General features: G+C 45.0%; 1 protein-coding gene across 4 annotated transcripts in view; it reads left to right on the forward strand.

The window, feature by feature from the left end:
* LDLRAD3 (low density lipoprotein receptor class A domain containing 3) overlaps positions 1-23503 on the forward strand; it is a 181485-nt gene that overhangs the window by 58119 nt on the left and 99863 nt on the right. For all 4 annotated transcript variants that reach the window (XM_084631427.1, XM_084631428.1, XM_084631429.1 and 1 more), the window contains exon 3: positions 21502-21627. In XM_084631427.1, coding sequence (XP_084487553.1) covers positions 21502-21627 — 126 coding nt within the window. The remainder of the gene's footprint in view (positions 1-21501; positions 21628-23503) is intronic.

Here is a 23503-nt window from a genome sequence, read left to right on the forward strand (position 1 = left end):
AGGCAGTACATCATCTGTTGCTTGGGGTTGCCTAAGAAGTGCCTTTGATCAGTTGTGCATGATTATCAGCCAGTACTGATATGGGACCCCAAAAGGGTTGTATGAAAGAAGGAGGGTGGGGAGATGGTGGGCATAGCCTGTGACCAGTGGCAGACCGATGGGAGTTCTTTGACAGGATCATGGAGGGCCCAAAAAACTGAGAGAATGAGAATCCTAGGATTATGAAATCTTAAGTATAAAAATGACCATATCAGAACAGTTCCATCGTCCATCATGTAAATTATTCTGTCTCTAGCAATGGCCAATACCAGATGCTTCAAAGAAAGGTGCAAGAAACCCCAGAGAGGACAATTATGGAATAACTGGCAACAGGGGAAGTTTCTTCCCAACTGCCATCAATTAGTGGCTTATTCTCTGAAGCATGAGGGGTTCCTCCCTTTTTTATCCTATCTTAATACAGCTGTATGTGGTTCTTATTACCCCAAAAGCATGTACTCCTGTTCTGATCCTGTTGAGCTCCTGACCTTAATGATAATGTGGCAGAAAATTCCACAGGATAGCTGGGGTGTGTGTGTGTGTTATCATATTTTCAAAATATTTCAGTAGGTTGGAAGAAAGGCCAGTTCCCAGGGGATACCAACTTAATTGCCACTGATTTGGTCCCTTTTCTTGACAGAGAGGATTAGAATTGAATCCTCAATTATCATCATTGACTCTAGAGATGGTGACAGTATTCCAGGTCAGAGTTGAAACCTCTTAAGAGCCAGTCTTAGCATTTTGGAGTGGACCTGAAAATCTGCTTATTTTGGTTGGGGAAGGGCATAAAAACATAACTGACTCCTGTCTGCTGTGATCACTGTCTGCTTTGGTCAGAGCTACCTTAAGGATTATGGAGCAGAGGGTCAGCAAGATAACTTTGGCATCATTCCCCAAAGCATAATACATGTGATATGAGGAAAATGTTTTTGGGCCTTTACCACTCTCCTCTGTTGCTGCAGAAGCAGAGCCCAGATGCTTGTACTGAGGTTCAAGAACAGTCACCAACATTAAATGTATTACTCATGCTGTCAGGCAGAGGTTCTGGAACAATTTTTATAGTGGGGGTGTTGAGAGCCATTAAACCAAACTATAAACCCTGTATATAATGGAAACCACTTCAAGCCAGGGGGTGCAGGAGCACCCTCAGTACCCCTACTTCCAGCACCTATGCTCTCAGGGCTTGAATTAATGCCTTTTTAAAGCTAATGTAGTTTGAAGGAGAGTGATCACACTGGAGAACAGCAGCAGCACTAAATAGATGGATCAGCTAGCTCAAGCTTAAATCAAGCTTAACTTAAGCTAGAGAGGTTGGGAGTTGGGCTGGAGCAACACTTGTTCTCTGAGCTTATCTCTGCAGTGAAGACAAGTTCATCAAGCAAGTCAGTCAGAGTTCTGAAGGACGCTAGGCTCTGGTCACCAAATGGTTTTGCTTACATGCTGATAAATTCTAGGGTCTCTTTATTCTTTTTCTTTGACTAGTTAACTATAGAACCCAGAGTAACCAACAACTTTATAATAATGTAGTTCAGAATATTCCATAACGTCCATGTTCCCATGAATGTACTGAATTATTAGCCATCTGCCAAAGAAGTAAAAATTAAAAGGGGGACAAAAAAACTGAATCAGCAAGCTAAAATTTACATGCCTTGCTCCCTCCTTCCATTTCTTTAGTCCCTTTTCTCTCTCCTGCCATGTGTGACCTCCTCTGTTAATCAGATCACTTTCCACATTTCTGCCTAAGGTTTCCCTTTTTGTTCCCTCTCCTCTAAAAAGCAGCACCTTTCTGTTCATTCTTTCCCCTTCAACCCATCCTGTGCAGCCCAGCCCTTCGCCATGTCTAATTGTTTCTTGCTCTCTTCCTTCAGTCCTCGCTGGCCTCGGCTGTGATCATTCTGTGGTCCTCTGTTATGTCGGTGATTATATTTAGCACATATGGAATAAGTCATTGTCACAGCACTTCTATGAGGGAGGAGGATATTATCTCATTTAACAGGTGGAGAAACTGAGGGAGAGTCAGTAATATGAAGCAATTCACCTACAGGGGGAAACCTTGTCAGAACTTGGGTCTCATACTTAGTTCACTAGATCAGTGTTTCTCAACCTTTTTGATACAAGGGACCGGCTTGCTGCCTTCCTAAACTGTGTCAGGGAGGTTTCAGGGACCAGCACTGGTCCACAGAGCAGTCATTGAGAAACACTGCACTAGGTCATGTTGTCTCTTATTGCTAAGCTGCTGCTCCTTGTGACCAGACATCTCACTAGCTTTTCATTAGTCATTGGCTGAACTGCAGGCTGTTAGCCAGGAAAGGGGTTTGCAATGACCCTTAGCATCCGTGGCTGCCCGAGCAGTTGAAGATCAGTCTCCCTCCTTCTCCTCCTCTTCCCCCGATGGTGGAGAATCCCCTGCAGTTTATTTTGCAAGGCTACTAGGCCACTCCTTTACTTGCAGGAAGATGGTGATTTTCAAAGGAAAATTGCCATAACAAACATGTAAAACCAATAACAGGGGTAGCATCCTCCAGGTTGTTTTCAGACCCACATACGCTTCATAATGGTTAGCTGAGATTACTTCTGTGAAGTACAGAATCTCAAAACCTAGGATGAGCTGCGGGAGCTTGGGGCTGTTACCTCTGTGGCTCCCAAAGTCCTCTCTGGCCACGTTAGCAGAGTGCGTTGCTTGTGTGCTCGCTGCAGGTGTTCTGAGTATAAACAGAGGGCTTCAGTCTCTGGGATTGTCAGTCTGACACTGTTCACCTCATGCACAAATAGGATCCATAAGTATATATTGGAGGGTTTGGGGGTGTGGAAAAGCTGGGGAGTTGCCCGAAAACAAATGGAACCTAAGGAGGAAAAAAAAAAGGTTAGAAAGATGTTCATTTATTCTAGACTATTTGGAGATAGATACAATGGAAACCCCTAATGTTGATTCTATTTCAATGGAGATTTTATTTTAGGGCCAAATCCATGTCCCACTGCTGTCAATGGGAGCCTTGCAGTTAAATTCTGTGGAACCAGGGTACAGTCCTTCAAGTGGTTGCACACACACTTACCCGCAAGCCTGCATGTGCCCAGCACTCTGGAGCCAGAATTATCAGTAGCAGTGCCATTTTTTCCAAAACCATAATTTGTTCTGGAATCTGTATTTCCTGTCCCTTTTTCCCTTTGTTCTTTTTGTTTAAGATTTTGTTCTTTCTAAAATCTAATAAAATGTGAACATTGAAAATGGCTTTTGTCAGCTAATGAGCAACAGCTAGTAGAGGGATTGCATGTTGCTGCCTTTCTGTCAGCTAACGAGCAGCAGATGGTAAAGATTTGGAGCATGGCACATCATCTGAGTTAACTGCCTGACATGACAGGAGCCAAAATTAGGGATGTACCAAATACACAAATTGCAGCTTCTCCTTCATTCCTCTTACAAGAGAGCCATTTCTTTTCTGCCAGGTCTGTGTATGGAGCTATTTTTCTGTGAACCAACAGTGACACCCAGTGACAAGTCATTCTAATCTAAGCTGTGTGTGAGGGGTAGAAGGATTTAGAGGTTTTGGTCTGGAAAGTAACTGTGCAAAAATGTCTTTGGGTTCTGTGTGTGTGTGTGTGTGTTAGTGATTCCAGATCACACATGATTCTGTTTGCAAGTAAAGAGTGTTTAATTACCACCACTGCAAATTCAACTGAGGATCTGAAAGTCAAGTTGGGTTTATGCACTGTCACCAATAATAAAGATTCTGCAATTGGAACTTGGTTAACTAAGTTAGATGGATGACAGACGGTGCAGAATAGAGCCCAGACAGCACATGCTTAGCTAAGCGGGCCTCTGCAGGTAGTAAAAAATGTTGTCATGACTTCTGAACACACTCAGGAAGCAGAGTAAGAGGTAAGTATGAAGATGCCTTTTGAGAGTCACTTTTCTGATCATTAGCACACTTTACAAGTATGGATTTATTTAAACTGATGTGGGGAATAAAGCACCCTGGTTTTCACATTCCATGTTAGTTTTATACATTTTTCTGTAATTTCTCTACAGGTTAATTCAATAATTCCATATAATCTGTATATGCACACTTAGAATTTATATAATACTTTGGTCCCATTTGTGGAGAGAAAAGCAGCTGCACAGCCCTCTGGAGAATACCCTGTTGCGGAAGGCCCCCTGGGAAGTGCAGATTCCCCTTGCAGAAAGTCCCCCATAGGTGGGCAGGAAAGATGGCCGGGGCCCTGGGAATTTCCTCGCTTTCCTAACCACACCAGAACAGGATATGTGCAAGCTGCACTCGCCCCTGTCTCTGCACTGATACATGACTGGATCGGGGGGGCCTTTGTGCATGTGTTGGATCCCTCCCTATGCAGGTGTATATCAGCGCAGTAACTCCAGAAGTAGGTGGATTTCTGTGAGATGAGAACCAGGCCACAAGTTCGATATGCTGTTGGACAGCAAGCTGGAGTTATAGCTAGGGTTGAATGCTGTCTGTTTTCTGCACTCTCCATTACATAAATCACAGAATAAAACTATGCCAAAGCAAGAACCTGACTAAACAGCTACTTTCACCCTCTCTACAAAATCTTTTCTTCCTTTTTCCACCTGTGTGACACAGTTTGGGGTTGTTTAGAGGTAGCACGAGCCTTTGTCCTTTCCTTCCTCTAGACTTGTTGTAAGAACAGTCAGACCCACAGCTTTGTTGTCTGCTGAGGATAAATATCCAGTTTGTCAACTGGCCATGTTAATAATAAAAATAAAATATAAAATTGGGCCTTGTAGAGAAAGCAAATACTGGAATCTCTCTAAGCTATTTAATGACTGCATGTTACCATGATACAATTATTATGGCTGAAGTTATTTTGCTTGGATTTAGCCACCCTGCAGAGTCAGAGGCTAATGAATGGCTTTCATGTTCAGGAACAAAGGGCACAGAATAGCTCAGGCTGCTATCTTTTAAATACTAGGCTTTAGGATAGACATGCAGAGCTCAGTGCACTGGAAGAATTGAGATGCAGCATTTCGCTAATAAGAAATGTCTGCCCAATTCAGTGGTAACATCAGTGAGCCCCAAGGATTGTCTAAATCAGCTGAGATCTTCCTAAAATACAGCAGCAGTCCAAGAACTCCAATCAGACTAATCCTACCCATCTGTAAAGATTACTGACTCTGCACTGTTTAATATATCGATGGCAAAAATTATGCTGCTTGGAACATCCATTAGCTTTTGATACTTAACATCAGTCTCTGCTTTATATGTATGTGTACATATGTAAATTATAATATACACACAGGCTGCTGTGGTTAAGGTGGAGCCTTGCATACTTGGAACCATTCTCTGGGCTGCACTGCCTTATTTAAAGATGAGGGCATCTACAGCCTGCTCCATTGTGCTGCACGCTAGCTGCAGAGCCCTGGCACTCTTGGCAGGTTGCCAGTGCAGCTGTCGCTTAGGTTAGGTTAGGTTTGGACTCTCATGTTCTAGTTAAGAAACTAGTGCAATCTGAACTATAGATATACCTAGATTTCCTTCTAGGTACCAGCAGTTGGGAGTCCTACTTCCAAATGCATGTGGTGATCTGATTCACTTCAGCACACTTGGTGCAAGGAATGTACTGACTGGAGTTGCCCTCCTGTGGATGTTGTATAAACATTAGTCTCAGGAACAGACATGTACATCTTTCCTTCACAGCGAGTCATAGAACTGTTCGGTGGTTGTCATGAATTGAGTAGTGTGCCTGATTACCCTCCACTGGGTGGAATCAGCGCTGCTCAGCTGTTATAAATATACAAGTAAAAGAGTGCCAAAGTGACTTGGCCTAAACCACTTTTAAAAATGAGGCTTAAGCTTCTAAACTATTTAGACACGTTTGAAAATTTGACCCTATACTGCTAACAGCTCAAGAAAATTCTCCCTTACCCCAAAAGTAAGAGGGCCTTTGCTTCTGGGAAAGGATGAGGCAGCTTTCTGGTCTATCCTGGCTATCACAGCAGTTCCGGGTGGTCATTGTATGTAGCATAACCATGACAGTGGAGTCTTAGGTGGTCATTGACTTGTTTCATTACTGAGTGCTGACACTGAAGAGGACATAACCACTGCCCCCAAGGAGCTTACACATTTCTGAACAACCTAGAAATGGAATCTTGACAGACTGCAGGATTTAAACCAGGTGCATTCCTATTACTACAGATGAATGCTGACAGGTTACGTGGAATAGATATGATCTATGGGGTGGGGGAACGCTAGATTAACTGAGGAAGGATATGGCAGGTACAAAGGACAAGGTTACATGTCGTGCAGATGAACACAAAAGAAGGGTATCATGGACTAGGCATGAGTATAGATGAATTGAGAGGAGATGACTGGCTTTTAGTGTATGGAACATACCAATCCCACTGAAACTAGTGTTTCCTGATTTGGGAATGAATTCATTTTAGAAAACAGAACTACAGTTTAACATAGTTTCCATCCCAAACTACAACCCTCCCTGGGTCTTTCCTAAGGTCTTCAAATCTGGCACAGGCTTCTAATAAAACCTGTCACTAGGGGAACTTTTCTTGATTTTTTTTTTTTTAATTTTTAATTGTTTTATTTTTTGCACATGAATGTAGAAGGAGACAGTCAAGCAGTGATGCCAGAATTAAGGAAGAGATTAGTGTGTTTAAGTACTCAAACTTTGAGGATCCATGCTAGCAAAAATTAATATAGGTGCAGTTATAATGGATGATGTCTTAGTGGCCCAGGCTGAGTGTGTATAGCCAAATATTAGCTTTTTTAAAAGGTTTATAAGACCAAACAAGACAGCTTTTGATTTTCAGCCATGCTGACTTTTTTCATAGAGCTGGAATGTGTAGCCGAAAGTGATGAGTTACTCTAGAAGTTTTAGACCCATTGAAGTGATGATAGCACATGTAAGATGATGGACATATAAGACATTAGCAGCTTCTGCTCGTTACATTGATGACATCTAGTTCCACCATCACTACTTCCTCTTGCCCTTCTGCTGTCCCAGGTTTCCTGTGGACCTAGGAAGCATTACAGCAATAAGCTTGAAATGGTAAGTACCATTCCAGATGTGCCTACATGTTCCCAGAACCTTTTGAGAGTGGTTCATGCATTTCTTAAATTGAAGGAAACCTGGGGCTGTTTTTGTGTATTGGAAAGGGGGACACAAATGCTGCTGAACCCTTGTCTGCAAGTCATCAATCTGTCATACTGCCGCTGTTTAGCTTATAGCACTTCATTCAGAGCACAGACTTCAGACCTGTAAGAATGTTTAGAAACCGAGTCCTCGTTAACAGCACAATAAATCTTTTGGCTCTAGTCTGTTTGGGCTGTCAAGAGGGCCAGATTTCTCCCTGAACTTTACAGTCTGGTGTCTGTGTGCAGCTCTACCTCCTTGTTCTGTGCACAACAGGCACCAACGTAACCTTTTAAAGGCGAATCAATATATTAACTTTAAAAAGTTCAAGCAGTTGATCAGGGATCTTATCTTGAAGTTCCCTCTCAAGGGCCTGTGATGAAACAAAAGGGCTTCTATCAGAGGAGACCTGCAAGGGGACAAAGAAGCATACTCTATCCCCTGACTACAGAAGAAACTAAAGGCGCTTGTTCAAGTCTGTGGCAAAAACCCCATGGATTTCAAAAGGAGCAGGAGCAGGCTGGTGGAGCCCAGTGATCTTGTTTGTATTGCACTCTGAAAAAGGAGTGAGGGAGAGCTGCTGGAAAACGAAAATCAAAATGCTCGGGGAAGAGAGGTATTTATCAAGTAGTATTTTGGGGACCCGGCTCAGTGGATCCATTTCTTCAGGCTTTAATGCTCTGTGATTAGTCCATTCAGGGGTCTGCAGGCCTGTTCCTACAACACGGGCTTGGATCTATGTTATATTTTTCCTCGGAAAAACCTGTGGCTTGCCATTTGAAAGAATAGGCCATAAAAGGATCCAGTGATTGGGGTTGGGTATGGAGGGGATGAGTCATGTAACATGAATGCTGTTTTAAGTATGGAAAGTGCAGGGAGCTCAGGCAGATTTATTACCCTCTCCTCTTATCCCATGAGAAGTGGCATCAGCTAGATCCCAGATGGAGAGATGACTTTTAAAGCAGACTTTCCTTCCATTTGGAAGCAGTTTTAAGGTTTAAACACCTGTGTCTGGGAGAGTCATGTGGTTCTGCCCAGCTGTCAGCTAGATTTGATAGAGACAGACAATTACCTTCTGTTTCTATTCCTTCCTGTTCCATGCTTCCAGCAGATCAGTCTGTGTTTAATGATACTTATGGTAGTATTTCATTAGAACTGTACCTTCTGTCTGACGCTCTCAGAGCGCTTTACAGACATTAAGGTATTTACCCTTGTAATGTCCTTGTGAGGTAGGGTAATATCTTCATTTTACAGATGAGCAAACTGAGACTTCCGGCAGGTGAAGAGACTGGCCAAATGTCAGAGTTAGTCTGTGCCAGAGCCAAAAGTAGCTCTCAGCTCTCCTACCTACTAGTCCAGTGCCTTCAGCACAGGCATGTTGTTACTATTTCATTAGCCTTATATCCCATTCCTACTATTTCATTAGCCTTATATCTCATTCCTGCAAGATGCTTGTTGTTCGAGTTGCTCCACTTAAATTCAGAGAGCCTCAAAATGGCCCTTTCAGTCCAGCCTGAGTTTGCACCTTTTATTGCAGCTATTAATTAGCCTCTGGTCTAAGTCTCTAAGGCTTTGGTAGCATCAGCTGCCTAGCTGAGGTGGCTAGGGTAGGAGCCTAGGTTTTCTATAGAACTATAGGAGAAATTGAGCTGGAGAGGGAGAATCATGGTGACTTTTAGCAAAAGGTTTAATTCTGTCTTCCAGTAGATAAGAGCTTCTCTTGATGTCATCTGGCTAGCACAGCCGCTGGAGACTAAAATTTTAGTATGGCTCTTTTAACTGAGTTCTTAGGTAGGGTTCTCTTTCCAAGTGCTGAGCATCAGAATTCTTAAAGGTGAGCCTTATTCAATGATTGAAATAGTGTTCATATCAGTTTGGAGGTTGCTCTAGCCAGGTGTTGATTTTTGTCCTTTGTTCCCAGTCCTTGAGCTCTCTGAATATTGAACTAGAATGAACTGTTAGCCTCATCCACTCATTATAAACGTTTCCTCCTCTTTGTCACCAGATGAAGCATTGGCGGGTACAGCCATAGCCCCGGTGCTTGAGGACACCAGGATGTTGCAGCAGTTGTTGCGCAGGGCCACTCAGGGTCTGGGCATTAAAGCTGAGGGGGTAGTTGAGGGGGCTGATTGCATGGTGGACATCCTTGCACCATCAGGACCTTCCTATATTGCTCTTCCACTTATTAAAACCATTGTGGACACCACCAAGACCCTGTGGCAGACCCCAACCAACAGGCTGTTGTCAGCAGGTACTCGTACAACACCTGTGTGACAAAGATCAAATTTACGGAGCTCCTCCCTTCGGACTCCTGAACCGCGTTCTCGGCCTTGGTGGAGGAGGAGAAGCTTGTCTCCCGCGATTCCCTCCAGGTCGCATTGGACGCTGCAGATGCTACCACTAAGGTCATGGCGACTGGGCTCCAAGTCTCGGGGCTACCTTACGAGGTCCAGCAAACCATTCAGAACCTCCCATTTGAGGGTGAGACTCTGTCTTTTCAGGAGGAAGAAAAAAAAAAAGACAAGAGGCTGCACAGCATGAAAGACTTATGAGCCAGCCTCAAGTCATTGGGCCTGCACACTCACGGCACACAGCAGAGACACTTCCAAACCGGAACCACCTCCGAGATTCCATCAGCAGAACTGACAGGACTGTTCTCAGAGGAGGAACAGGAGTGGCCGGAGGAGGCAACACCCATCCTCAGGCTAGGGCTCTGGCCTTTTGAAGGTGTGGTCAAGAATGACGCACCAGATCGGAGACTGGATCAACCCCACCTTACCTTTTTCCTTCTGACTATCCCCTTTCTACCGTGCATGGTCCCGTATCACTTCGGACCGCTGGGTGCTCTGCATGGTACAGAGGGGATATTCCATCCAATTCTGTGCCTTCCCGCCCTTCCACCTCCCTTCCCAGTCCCTCTTCAGGGGCCCTTCTCAGGAGCATCTACTCATTCAGGAGGTGCAGTTGCTCTTATCGCTAAGGGCAGTGGAGGAGGTTCCACTGGAGCACAGGGGCAAGAGTTTCTATTCCCGGTATTTTCTAATTCCAAAGGCGGCCTCAGGCCTATCCTGGACCTGCGAGAGCTCAACAATTTCGTAAAGAAACTCCGGTTCCGCATGGTCTCCTTGGACTCCATCATCCCCTCACTAGATCCAGCAGACTGGTATGCCATCCTCAACTTGAAGGACACATACTTTCACATTGCAATCATTCAGCCCCACAGGAAGTACCTCAGGTTTGTGGTCAACGGTTCCCATTACCAATTTACTGTCCTCCTGTTCGGCCTGTCAGCAGCACCTTGAGTGTTCACCAAGTGTATGGCAGTTGTCACCGCGTTCTTGCAGCCGCACCAGGTACAGGTGTTCCCGCACCTCGATGACTGGCTGATCAAAGGCCGCTCCAGGAACCAAGTGGAGTCTCAGGTCATATTTATCAGAGCCCCCTTTGAGACCCTGGGTCTACTCCTAAATGAAGCGAAGTTGACTCTGTCCCCCGTCCAGAGGATAGAATTTATAGGAGCAGTACTGGACTTGATCCAAGCCAAGGAATACCTGCCACAGGCGAGGTGTCAGGCCCTTAACGACATAATCCGAGGCATCATGCAGTTCCCTACCACTACAGCTAGAAAATGCCTGAAACTTCTCGGGCACATGGCAGCCTGTACCTGTGTGGTGCAGCAAACCAGACTCAGGCTTCAACCGCTCCAGTCGTGGCTAGCGACAGTGTATCGCCCAGCCCAGGACAGCTTGGACAGGATCGTGACCCTGCCTCGCCTGGTCCTTGACTCGCTCAGTGGTGGGTCAATGCTGAGCAGGTGTGCTCAGGGGTCCCCTTTGCTGCCCCACAGCCATCTCTGTCACTGGTGGCAGATGCGTCAGACTTGGGCTGGGGAGCTCATCTGGGAGACTGCAGAATTCAAGGCCTCTGGTTGCAAGCAGATCTGCGTCTCCACATCAATGCCAGAGAGCTGAGAGCGGTGTGCCTGGCATGTCAAACATTCTGTCCTTACCTAACTGGACAATGTGTGCATCAGTCAATGGACAATACGACAGCAATGTTCTATATCAACAAACGGGGGGGAGGGTGCACACTCCTCTCTCCTGTGCCAAGAAGCCCTCAGGCTGTGGGACTTTTTGTGTAGAACATTCAGTTCACCTGCAGGCATCGTACCTCCCCGGGGTACAGAACAAGCTGGCGGACCACCTCAGCAGGTCGTTCCACAGCCATGAGTAGTCCCTTTGCCCGGACGTCCCAATTTCGATCATCTGGAGGTGGGCGTTTCCCCTGATAGACCTCTTTGCCACGCGATGCAACAGGAAGTGCCAGCAGTTCTGCTCCTTCCAGAATCACAGCCTGGGCTCCAGTGCTGATGCATTTCTCCTCTGTTGGGGAGGTTCTCTGTTACTCCTTTCCACTGATACCGCTCATTCACAAGGTGCTGCTCAAGATCCACAGAGATCGAGCTCGGGTCATACTGATAGCACCGGCCTGGCCCCGTCAGCACTGGTACGCTTCCCTCCTAGACATGTCCGTGGGAGCGCTGATTACCTTACCGCTCTCCCTGGACCGTCTCACACAAGATCACGGACGTCTCCAACACCCGAACCTCCAGTCACTCCATCTTATGGTGTAGAAGCTCCATCGTTAAATCCATTGGAGCTTTCCTGTTCAGATCAGACAGGTCCTCCTGGGCAGTAGGAAACCCTCTACGAGACCCACATATCTTGCCAAGTGGAAGAGATTCTCAGTCTGGTCAACGCAGCGCCATTGGCCTCAATGCTGGCTCAGTGCCCACATTCTGGACTACCTCCTCCATCTGAAGCACAAGGGGGTCTTGTTGGTCGTTATACGGGTACACCTAGGTGTCATCTCGGCCTTCCACTCGGGCATGCAAATACTGCTCGATTTTTCGCTAACCCCATGCTGAGCCGATTCCTAAAAGGGCTCGACAGGTTACACTTGTTAGGATATAGATATTCAGGCCTGTCTGTAAAGGCCTATACTCTAAGAATTTAGGTGTATTCTTATCACTTGGCTAGTGATAGAGGTATAAAAGAAAGAATCAAAACCACTGTCTCCTGGTGTAAGGGCCTTCTCTTACTGTGACAGTTTGTGGCCCTGTGCTTAGGCTCAGGCCTTTGGCTAAGCAGCAGAGGCAGCCATAAGCTGGGAAGCGAACGGTCACATCCTCACATTCCGAACTAGTCACATTGAAATAAGGTGCTATTGGGCTGTTAGGCACTATCAGGACAGGATTGTATTCCTATCACCTCCAGAGAAAGGGAAGTGCCTAGAAAATGTAAAAGGAAACTTAGTTTGATAGCATCCTGTCTGGCAAGAACTCACTTATCAATAGCTGGGATGTGAAATCCTCACTTCTGTATTGTTTTGTCATTATAGTTCCCACTTTGCTGTTGTTTGTCTGTATAATCTCTGTCTGGTTCTGTGATTGTTCCTGTCTGCTGTATAATTAATTTTGCTGGGTGTAAACTAATTGAGGTGGTGGGATATAATTGGTTACATAATCATGTTACAATATGTTAGGATTGGTTAGTTAAATTTCAGGAAAATGATTGGTTAAGGTTATAGCTAAGCAGAACTCAAGTTTTACTATATAATCTGTAGTCAATGAGGAAGTGACGGGGTGTGGGTGGGGGTGGGCATGGGCATGTGGGTGTGTGAGATGGGAACAGGGAATGGGGGTAAGAAAATTGGAATCATGTTTTGCTAAAGGGGGAAATGGGAACAGGGAATGGGAGTAAGGAAGTTGGAATCATGTTTGGCTAAGGGCAGGAATGGGAACAGGGACACAGGTGTAAGGCTTTGTGGTGTCAGAGCTGGGAAGGAGGATACTAAGGAAGGAAACTGGAATCATGCTTGCTGGAAGTTCACCCCAATAAACATCGAATTGTTTGCACCTTTGGACTTCGGGTATTGTTGCTCTCTGTTCATGCGAGAAGGACCAGGGAAGTAAGTGGGTGAAGGAATAAGCCCCCTAACAACACTCTCATGTCCATCAACCAGTCCCTGTCTGGGACCTCAACTTGGTCCTCTCTAGGCTCATGGGTGCCCCCCTTTTGAGCCTTTAGCAACATACTCCCTGCTCTACCTCTCCTACAGTGTTGCATTCCTGGTGGCGATAACCTCAGCCAGGAGGGTGTCTGAGCTCAGGGCCTTGACATCAGACCCTCCCTACACGGTTTTCTATAAGGACAAGGTTCAGCTTAGGCCTCACTCTGCTTTTCTCCTGAAGGTCGTCTCGCAGTTTCACATCAACCAGGACATCTTCCTCCCAGTTTTCTACCCTAAACCTCATTCCAGCAGCAGGCAGCAGAGACTCCACACTCTGGATGTCTGTAGCGCTGGCCTTTTACATCTAGAGAATGAAACCGTTCAGAAAGTCAGTCCAGTTGTTCGTGGCAGTGGCAGATAGGATAAAAGGTCAGCTGGTTTCATCCCAACGCATCTCATCATGGTTTGTGTCCTGTATCCGTGGGTGCTACGATCTGGCAGGTGTTCCCGCACCGCTGATCACTGCACACTCTACCAGGGGGTGCAGGTTTCATCAACAGCATTCCTGGCTCAGGAAATCTGCAGAGCTGTGACGTGGTCCTCCATACACAGTTTTGCCGCACATTATGCAATTACCCAGCAGGCCAGAGATGATGCGGTCTTCGGAAGAGCAGTACTCCAATCAGTGGACAGCTCTGACCCCACCTCCTGAACTTGGCTTGGGAGTCACCTGATTGGAATGGACATGAAAAAGCACTTGAAGAAAAAACGGTTACTCACTCCTTGTAACTGTTGTTCTTCAAGATGTGGTGTTCGTGTCCATTCCAATACCCACCCTCCTACCCCTCTGTCTGAGTACCTGGCAAGAAGGAACTGAAGGGGTGGCAGGTCAGCAGGGCTCTATATTGAGTGCCATGAAGGTGCAACTCCAGGGGGTCCCCAGGCTGGCCTGACGGATGCTGCTAAGGGAAAAATCTTCCAGCCATCGTGCACGCACCTGATTGGAATGGACATGAACAACAGTTACGAGAAGTGAGTAACCATTTTTTCTGCTGCCCCCTGCGCTAATCACTAGGCAAAAACAAGGTGGTGCACTGTATTAACTAACACACGTGCTCTGAGCAGAATGTGGATCTACTAGTGCTGCAGTGCCTTAAGGCTGGATCCCATTACACCAATGTAAATCCCGAGAGACTCCATTGTCTTCAGTGAAGTTACTCTGGAATTACACTGGTGCGACAGAGCTGACTTTGGATTTGTCCCTTAATACTTAAATTAGAGCAAGCAAAAGCTACCATCCCTTTAGCACCACAAGAGCAAAAATGTCTTCCTCTTTCAAAGGAAACTGAGCTCTTTTTTTTTTGTGGCAGTATTAAGGGGCTGTGAGTCTTACTCTTTTAAATTCTTTTCCTTTTACATTTGTGTGCTGTAGGTGAGTGGGGTGTCTGGTATGGGGCAGATGCTGATTTATTCCCACCAGTATAACTGACTATTGATTCCTTAATTACTCCCTAGAAAAAATACAGAGCCTAAAATAGGTTTATATTTAAGACACATTTTCTATTGTGTTCCTCTAGTAATAATTGCTTGAAGATCTGTGTGTGTATCTACACAGTTTGAATGGTTAGACAAGGATCAAAGGGGAGGGAATAAAAACAGATAACCTTGGGAGCTTTCTGAAGGACACTAGACTCTGGTCACCAAAAGGTTTTGCTCACATGCTGGTAAATGGCCCTGTTTTGGACAAAAGCAAATTGAGGTTTGGATAATCACATTTGTATTTTGTGCATGAATATACAGTGTAACTGACTTTGTGTAAGAACGTGGTACTGAGGAATGGTGCCCGGTTGACCGCCTTATTTTCCAGAGAGGCCCTGCCAATGTGCCCCTCACGGGACCACCTTTAAGGCAGAGGATGATGCATTCCCACACCCATACAGTGTGCTGTGACTGCTGGTGGTGGTGATGGTGGCAGTTTTTGGTGATGGTTGGTTGCCCACTGGGAAATAGACTGAAACTACCAAACCCACTAATTAACTAGCTGGATGCAACTTTCTGTCACAGCTGAGCTGGTTTGGATTTTGAAGCAGCAATCGAGAGGTGAAAGGCGCCATATCCCATTGCCAGGCCTGCGTACGCAGTGTCATTGCCTGAAATTGAGTCGTCTTCCTTGTCTTCCATTTATGCTAATCACTGCGCTTCCGAGCATGGAGTGTGGGTGAAAGAGGGAGCAGTATAACTCTGTCACAGTGTAGTTACTGTGCTGCTGCTTCGCATCCTCGTTGCATCAAGCCATTTGAACTTCCGGTACTGCCCTGTGGCCTGGTTCCCCACGATGCTCCATGGTGACTTCAGTGGAATGTCAGAGCATTAACAGAGGGCCGCTGCAAGAGCAGCTGGAGTTAGGGTGAACTGGCAGAGAGGTGGTTAAGAATATATCCATGGCAGTGAAGTGATGCAGCATCTGCACAGGGTACAGAATCAGTTTAGAGAGTAGCTGCTGTTGCACGGAAGGTACCAAGATTTGATTAGTCAAATACATCATTGTTACTGTAGGATTGAGACCTGTGATTGTGAAGCAGCATGCAGCTACTTTGCATGATTGCTACCTGGGGAGGTTCTGAGGCAACAGTTTGAATGGAAAGATGGTGATATTGAAATACGTGGTGTTCACTTTCAGCTGCGGATAGCCTCAAAATGTCTGCTGCTTACCTGGCTATGTTGTTAGCCATGTTTCCCTGGCCCCCATCTGAAAATGACTATGGAGTTAGAGAGCACTTTTTAAAATAATTGCCTTAATTAAAAATAGGAAATCTGCCTGTTCTGTGTTACATACGATCATAGATGCAAAATGCTGGTGACATGGTTCAGGAACTAAAGCTCCGTCAGCAAGTTTTCTTCTTTGAGGTTTTATTTGCGAAGCTCAGCACAACAAGAAAAAACACTAATTGTAATAAATAGGTTTTAAAATAAGCCCTGCAGTTTGGGACTGTTCCAGCCCAGTGGCCACCTAGCAGGTGCCTCTGGCTTCTCAAAAGCCTTTCTCTTTATGACTTCCCAGCAGTGTGCTGTTGACCAATATTTGGATTCCCTCTGCGAGGCTGCTTGGACCTTTTGTACCTAGCCCTTGTTTGTTACTCCTCTCTCTCTCTCTCTCCCCCACACACACACACCTTGCTTGCTGGTAATTAGGTAGCACATCTGATATCTTGGTTGATCAGTTGCGACATTACACCCACTTAATTATGCAGTACAAAAGCATCGGTGCTTCCAATAATGAGGATCCATTGAAAGGCTGTCCATTCCCAGTCATGTTTTGGGACCCTCTGATTGAGCTGTGGGGCTTGATCATTTTGTTAATCCAACCATGTATAATTAGGCTTGAATGTTATATGTGCCATGTCTCTGTTTGGTTCCACGCTGTAGGGAATTGTTCTTCTCCATGCTGAAAAATCATAAAACAGATTAAACTTTTTAAAAAGGGAATGTATTATTTTCTGAGGTTCTCTATTGGTGCCATAAAGCTAGTAGTAATATGTTCTTTTAATCAATGCTGCAGAATGATGCCTGCAAGCTGTCATTTCTGTGTTGGACTATACAACCCAATTCTATGAAAGAGCTATAAAAGCTATAAAGCAGCTTTGCTTTTTGGTGGCAATTGACCTCTGTGCAGTGGGGCAGCATAAAGCTGCCAAAATAGGACTCAACTGGGACTTAACTTGAGCATAGACTTTGTACTAGCTGTCTGCATGGGGTGAATTTCACCCTTCATTAGTGAATCAGCGTGGGGTTTCATTTTAGAGACCAACTTATGCTGTGGTGAAGCGCTCTTCCCAAACTAACTTAATTAGTTACCTTTCTGTTGGATTTTGAGAGACAGGTGATGCTTTTTGGCAACAGGGGATTTACTCTGTGGTTAATGGTGGCCAAAAGGGGATCTGAAATGCATGTTTCAGTGGTGAAAGGATGCACTTGTTCTGTTCTTCCCAGTGTCCATGGTGCTGCAGCTCACTGTCAGTTCTCATTTTACTCTGTGTGCATATTCTGTTTCAGCTGATGTGTGTATAAATTAATATATTTTACTGCTCTTGGGTCACATCTGCCATGACACGTTATCAAGTGGGGTCTGGACAAGGGGAAATTCCTCCAATTTCAAGCAAAGGCACATAGATGTGCCAGAAAAATATTGACTGGTTGAATTCCAGCTCATTGCTTTTCTTTGTACTTGATCTACTTATGTAAAAGCAGTCATGCTATTTCTCCTGGAGTGCAAATTTAAATACCCTGGTTTGGGTGACCTGTGTCAAGAGGGGAAAACTGAAAATAAGTAAGGATCTTTGTACGTCCTGTGTAACTTAGAATATCAGTATGCTGCCTCTTGTGACTCATCAGCCTGTTCTTATTGTCTTCTGGATTTGGTGCTAGTGAGCACGGACTGAATGGGAAGGACTGTAGGCGGAAGTCCTCCATTTATCTATACAGCAGGTGCAGCATAGGCTACAGCAATTGAAGCTTTCCCACATTGACCTACCAGTGTATTTGTGTCCTGACTTTAAAGAACCAGATACCTGGTGGATGTGAACAGCGACTGTGCTTGCCATAGGGGTACTTCGGTGGTCCTTGGATTCTGCAGCTGAAGCGTAAAATGCTCAGTGAAGTATGGACTTGTCTCCAAGCATAGGGCTATTAAGATACGTAGCTCTAATGCAATATGGAAAGAGTTCTGAAGACATAAAATATTTTTTCAGTTGAGATTTTTCCACTACCAAAGTTAGTGTGTTTAAACATGGCAGTAACTCCAGGATAATTTATCGCCTATTTTCTTCAAAGCAATGGCCTATTATTTCTGAGTGGACCTTGGATTCTGTTCAGGAAAAAATGGTAGTTGGTGAATACCTGAAGTGATACATCTTAACTTCATAATCCTAACTGAGAACTACTAACACTGTAAAGAGTAGGACAGGAACAGCATGACTTGGGTTTGGAAGGATACTAAATCTAGTTGCTGTGACTGCTCTTAAAACAGTGTATATAATAATATCTGCTGAGAGACATCAGGGAAGATTTCATTGCAGCTGTGTTGACTTTATCTCTGCAAGAGAGAATCTCCTCTGAATTGATTCCAAAGTCCTGGCTTCTTTGCTCCCTCACCTGTCTTAGTTATTTCCTTTCCTTTTTCCTGCCCACTGTTGCACTCCTTATGCCTCCTTTGCTGTCTTTTTGTAACACTTCTTCACCATCCTCTAAACTGGTTAAACTTTGCCAGTCTGTGAGGCGCAGATTCATTTTGGGCATAAAAGCATTGCCTATCACCATCGCACTCTGATCTCCAGTTCAGGGGGTCCTCATAAAATCCACGTGGTGCAAGTGCATAGATATCAACACGTGATGGTGGGGTTAGAACTGGGGGCATTCTGCTCCAAGAAAACAGGCCATTACTATCTGGGCCAAAGGAGAATCTCCATTAGTTGTACAATTTAAGTCTTCTCTCTAAGGCTAGTGACTGGAGGACAATATGTATTCATTATAATCACACACACGCACACTTGAACAGGTCTGATTGCATGCAAGTACACACTAGTGAGTGAGTGAACTGGATCAGTGATTGGCTGTGACATATAAGAAACCTTTCAGAGAGGCCAGAATCCACTAATACAGCTTCAGGGAAATGCTAGCTGCATGCCAATGTGAAAAACTGGAAGGGAATGGATAAAGGAGTTTGAGCAAACATGTTAAATCTTCTTACAGGGGGATGTTTTGGAGGAACGACTTGTTCTTTGGTTGTGGTAACCACAGGTGGGAAACTTAGCTTAGAAGTGATTTGTGCCCTAACAAGTGTCTGCCCCATTGACAGTGGAAAGATATTTCTTCCCCTGGCTTTTTGATTGTGCATTGATTATATTCTGTACCAGTTGATTGCTGTCTTCTTCCTTGCAAGTATTTCCGTTGTAGAGTATATCTGTAATCTGTACAGCTCTTTGAAATCTTTGGGAAGGAAGGGCAGGGTAGAAATATGAAATGTTATGACCTGACTAGAATACGTCTGTACCACCGGCTTCTACTTGGTGGAATCAAAGCTGCTCAACTGTGCCATAAATGCTGTGATGCTAACAGTTAAATGGAACTTGTCTTGAGCTCATGTGGTAGAAACTGAGGCTTTTTGAGCCCATGGCTCAGAGTTATGTTTTTGCTCTTGCCATCATGATGTGAGTGGCCATGTTATGCAGAAAATTAACAAATGTGAAGTCCTAAGTAGCCTGGGATTTATTACAATATCGTTCTTAAATCTGGTTTGCTGTGTACATTTTGACACTGAGTATTCATTATTTACTGTTATGCCGATGCTGTCAAAATATAGACAGACATGGTCCCTGCCCTACAGTGTTTACAATCAAAGAAAAGCCACATGATAGAGGAGTAAGGGATACCATGCAATCAGTGTATTACACACACACACAAACTTTAATTGAACCCTTAAGGTTGCAAAGTCAAGCACTCAAAAGTTAGGAAATGCCAGAGTTAAGGTTGCCTGTTTAGCCTTAATTCAGACCGCTTGCATTATGATACAATCTTTAATTATATGATCACATACTGTTTTTTCCACTGGACCACTGTCTCATTCAGTGCACTAGTGATCAGCTATGCAGTATTTTGCTTTATCTTCATTAATCAAGTATATCCCCAGGCCTTATGTACTGCACGTTATTCAAACCATGCTCTGAAGACAGAATTATTCATTTCTTCACGGGCATCTCTTTGATTCTCATCACTACAGTATCTCTGAGAGTTGTACAGACAACCTTAATTGTGGCAATTCTTAACTTTTTAGTAGTTAACTTTACAACCTTTAATAATCTTTTATCAAAATTTTGTGTGTGATTTCCTAAGGTGTTTTTGTTAATCAAAAAAAAAATCCATCACATGACATCGTATTGACACCCACTTGGGTCATCAGCAGGATTAAAATCTTTAGAGCCACCACACGGATCTCTGCCACTTGCACTAATGAAGTAACTGATAGGGAATGACAACCTACTGCGGGACCAGAACTGTAGTGGGCTATCACAGATTCTCTGTGTGGACACATACTTTCCCAGTGGGTTTCACAGATATTTTCTGACAGCAGAGGGATGGTGAGACTCAGAAATTTTGGGTTATATTCCAGGCTGTGGAGGGGACCATGCTCTAAGTGTGGCCCCTTTCGCTCCATTCCTTCTAACCTGTCCCTAGTCTCACCCTCTGGACTGCCTATCTCAATTTCCCCCTTCTGCCCCCAGTCTCTTTGCCCAGCTTGCCCTCGTTCCCCACTTCCTGCTCCTCATCTGATCGTTCTCTCCCTGACCCTGGCCTCTAGCACCCCCTTCAACCTCTCCCCTTGGTTCTCTGTCCCCCATCCCCACAGAATCCCAGTCCCAATCTCTCTCCCCAGGCTCCTTGTCCAATATTGCTGTCCTCCTCACACCCCAGTTTCTTGTCCCACTCTTTACTCAGCCAGTCCCTGTCTCCTCCCACGCCCTGACTACCAATTTTCCTCCCCTCCCTCCTGCCACCCTCCAGTCCCAGTCTTCCTCCTCACAACACTCTGGCTCTTGTCTCTTCTGCATTTGAATCGGGCATCTCCCTCCTGCACGTTGCCCAAGCCAGTAGGCAATTTGTCCTGGGCACCTGAGAGACAGGCTCACTGCTCTCCTTTCAGGTCTATAGACCCAGCATGGTCCTCAGCAGTCCAGAGCTCCATTTGCCGGGAAAGTCCAGGTCCGAGTCTGCTCCATGCAGACAGAATCTTCGGGGGGTTTTAGCTGCAGAACTCGAATAGGTATCCACAGTTTGAACGTGCTCAGTAATTTTTTTTTTTCCCCTCAAAGCCTTATAACTTGGCCACATTTGATCAGATTTTCACAAGGATAGCAAAAAAGTATCCCTGACACACAGTCCTCCATCCCCTACCAAATTTCATGTCCCTGTTCTAGAGCTTTTCTAAGAGAAGTTGCTAGAATTTTTTAACATGGCAGAAGCACATATTTTCCCCCAACCTTGTTCTCAGAAACAGCTGACCTGTTTTGGCTTAAAAAAAGAAGAAAAACCCCAAAAAACACAAAACCCCCACCCTCAAAATAAAATAACAAAAAAATCAGCCGAGGCAGATACCCTGCATGGAAAATTTTGTCCTTTAAATGACTTAATCTTGACAAAATTATAAGAACTGAAAGCAGCGTCTTGTAATGGGGAGTGTCTGGTCAGCCCTGCGTTTAGATCCTTCTGATAGGAAGATGTTTTAATCTCCTGCAAATTGTTTCCCTAATTCTGGCTTTCTTTGTGTTTCTTGTCTTGCAGCAAAAGCCAGATCCAAATGTGGCTCCACGTTCTTCCCCTGTGCTAGTGGGATCCATTGTATCATTGGCCGCTTCCGGTGCAATGGCTTTGAGGACTGTCCAGATGGCAGCGATGAAGAAAATTGTAGTGAGTGCCAAGTCTACCTGCACATGGAGAAACCTCTTGTTTGTTTCAACAAATCAATACTGCACAAGAAGGAGACGTTCAGTGATTTAGATGCACACTCTCTGTTTACTACCTACATCGTCTTGTGGTTTGTTTGCTTTGTAACTGCAGGGCCTCTTGGTAGCAACAGGAGATTTATAGTGTTAATAACAGTCAGAAACCTGCCTCTTCAGAAAGTGTAAACTCTACTCCTGAGAACATTCTGCGCCAAAAACATTAAAATTTGGCACCAAATTTTTTAAAATTCTGCAAATTTTATGTGTTAAATAAATGTGGCGTCTCCAGCATGGCATTGGGGCGCACAGGCCACTGGCTGCACAAAGGTGGGAGATCACTGTGCACGGACCCAGCAGCGAGGCTGCATCCAGCCCTGACACAGCGCAAGGTCCGGGCCTACCCCAAAAACACTCCGGGGTCCTGTCCCTCTGTGTGGGCAGGCAAGCTTAGCAAGGCAGGATCCAAATGTGGAGGGGCTTCATTTGGGGGAATCCTGGTGTGGGTTGACAGGGTTGCGGGGGCAGTCTGGGTGCGGGCGGCTCAGTGAGGGATCTGGATGCACAGGGGCTGGTTGGGGGGTTCTGGATGCAATGGTAATGGGAGGCTGTAGGGGGGTCCAGGTGAAGGTGGTAGGGGCTCAGCAGCTGGAGGGGGGGGGTCTGGGTCACAGGTCTTGCCTAGAAAGTCTTTATATTCTTAGTTACTAAAGCATTATTGTTTGCAGTTGATCCACATTAAACACTGAAACATAACCAGCCGCTCTTTGCACCCTCCAAACGCTCACTACTGAGCTTTGTCTTTTTTTATAAACCAACCCAGGTCAGCCTGCTGCTACTTGCCAAGGGTATGATCCCCAGTTTTATTACTGGTGCCCTTGCTAAACTTGACAGTTTTGTTATAATCGGTCAGTGGATGGTGGGGTAGGGCTCCGCATTCATGTTTATCGAGCTTTAACTTTCTTTAGATAAGAGAGTTTCACTGTATAGAAAAGAGTGGTCATAGTAAGAAATTGCTCCCTGTATCTCTTTCTCAGGGTGACTTCCATGGTCTAGGCATTGCTTATCTTCTCTCATTCCTCTCTTTGTCATCTTTGTCTCCTCTCCTGCTCTGCTGGTCCCTGGATTACACACCTGCTGACTTCACTAACACAGCCCTGCAGAGCGTTTGGCTGTGGTAGAGCTCGGCTACCTCGTGTATCATCTGACTTCTGACTCTTTTTATTACTGGTGGGGATGGAAGGACAAAAAGCCTGTCTGGACATGCAGATCCTGGGAGCTGGCTGTTAGAAAAACAATATAGTTATTTGATTTGAAAGAGTGAAATTCACCCCGTAGGGAAAATCAGCACAAAGCCTATACGTCACTTAAGTGTGACTTAAAAGCTTGAAATGGGACTTGTGTGCCATGGGTGAATTTCCCCCAAATTGGGCAAGCTTGCTATGAAAGTGACAGAAAAATAATTTATCTTCCTTTTTCCCCATCAGTGGGTTTCAGGGAAGTCACAGCAGAAAGTTAGTTTTAATACATTTTGACTTGTATTAAAACCTTTGCACATGGCTGAATTAGACCCTTTTGTATCAGTAACTACAGCAAGGATATAGCATAGCAGTAAGGAAAGATTATATTCAATCAGGCAACTCTGCTGCTATTAACCGGAGTTGGTAAATACGCTGATGAGCTCTGGGTCTGCAGGTGGCAGCTTTCAGCAAGCACTTGCTCACTCTTGCCAGAGCAGGCTGGATTTTTTTTCCCTTAATGACATTTAAAGGTCAGGAGGAGGACAACAGACAGCAGCTTTCTCAGATAACAAAAGGAGCAATTTGAACCGTGATACATCACTG

The sequence above is a fragment of the Lepidochelys olivacea genome, assembly GCF_965140295.1.
Source record: "Lepidochelys olivacea isolate rLepOli2 genome assembly, chromosome: 6".
Classification (NCBI taxonomy): Eukaryota; Metazoa; Chordata; order Testudines; family Cheloniidae; genus Lepidochelys; species Lepidochelys olivacea.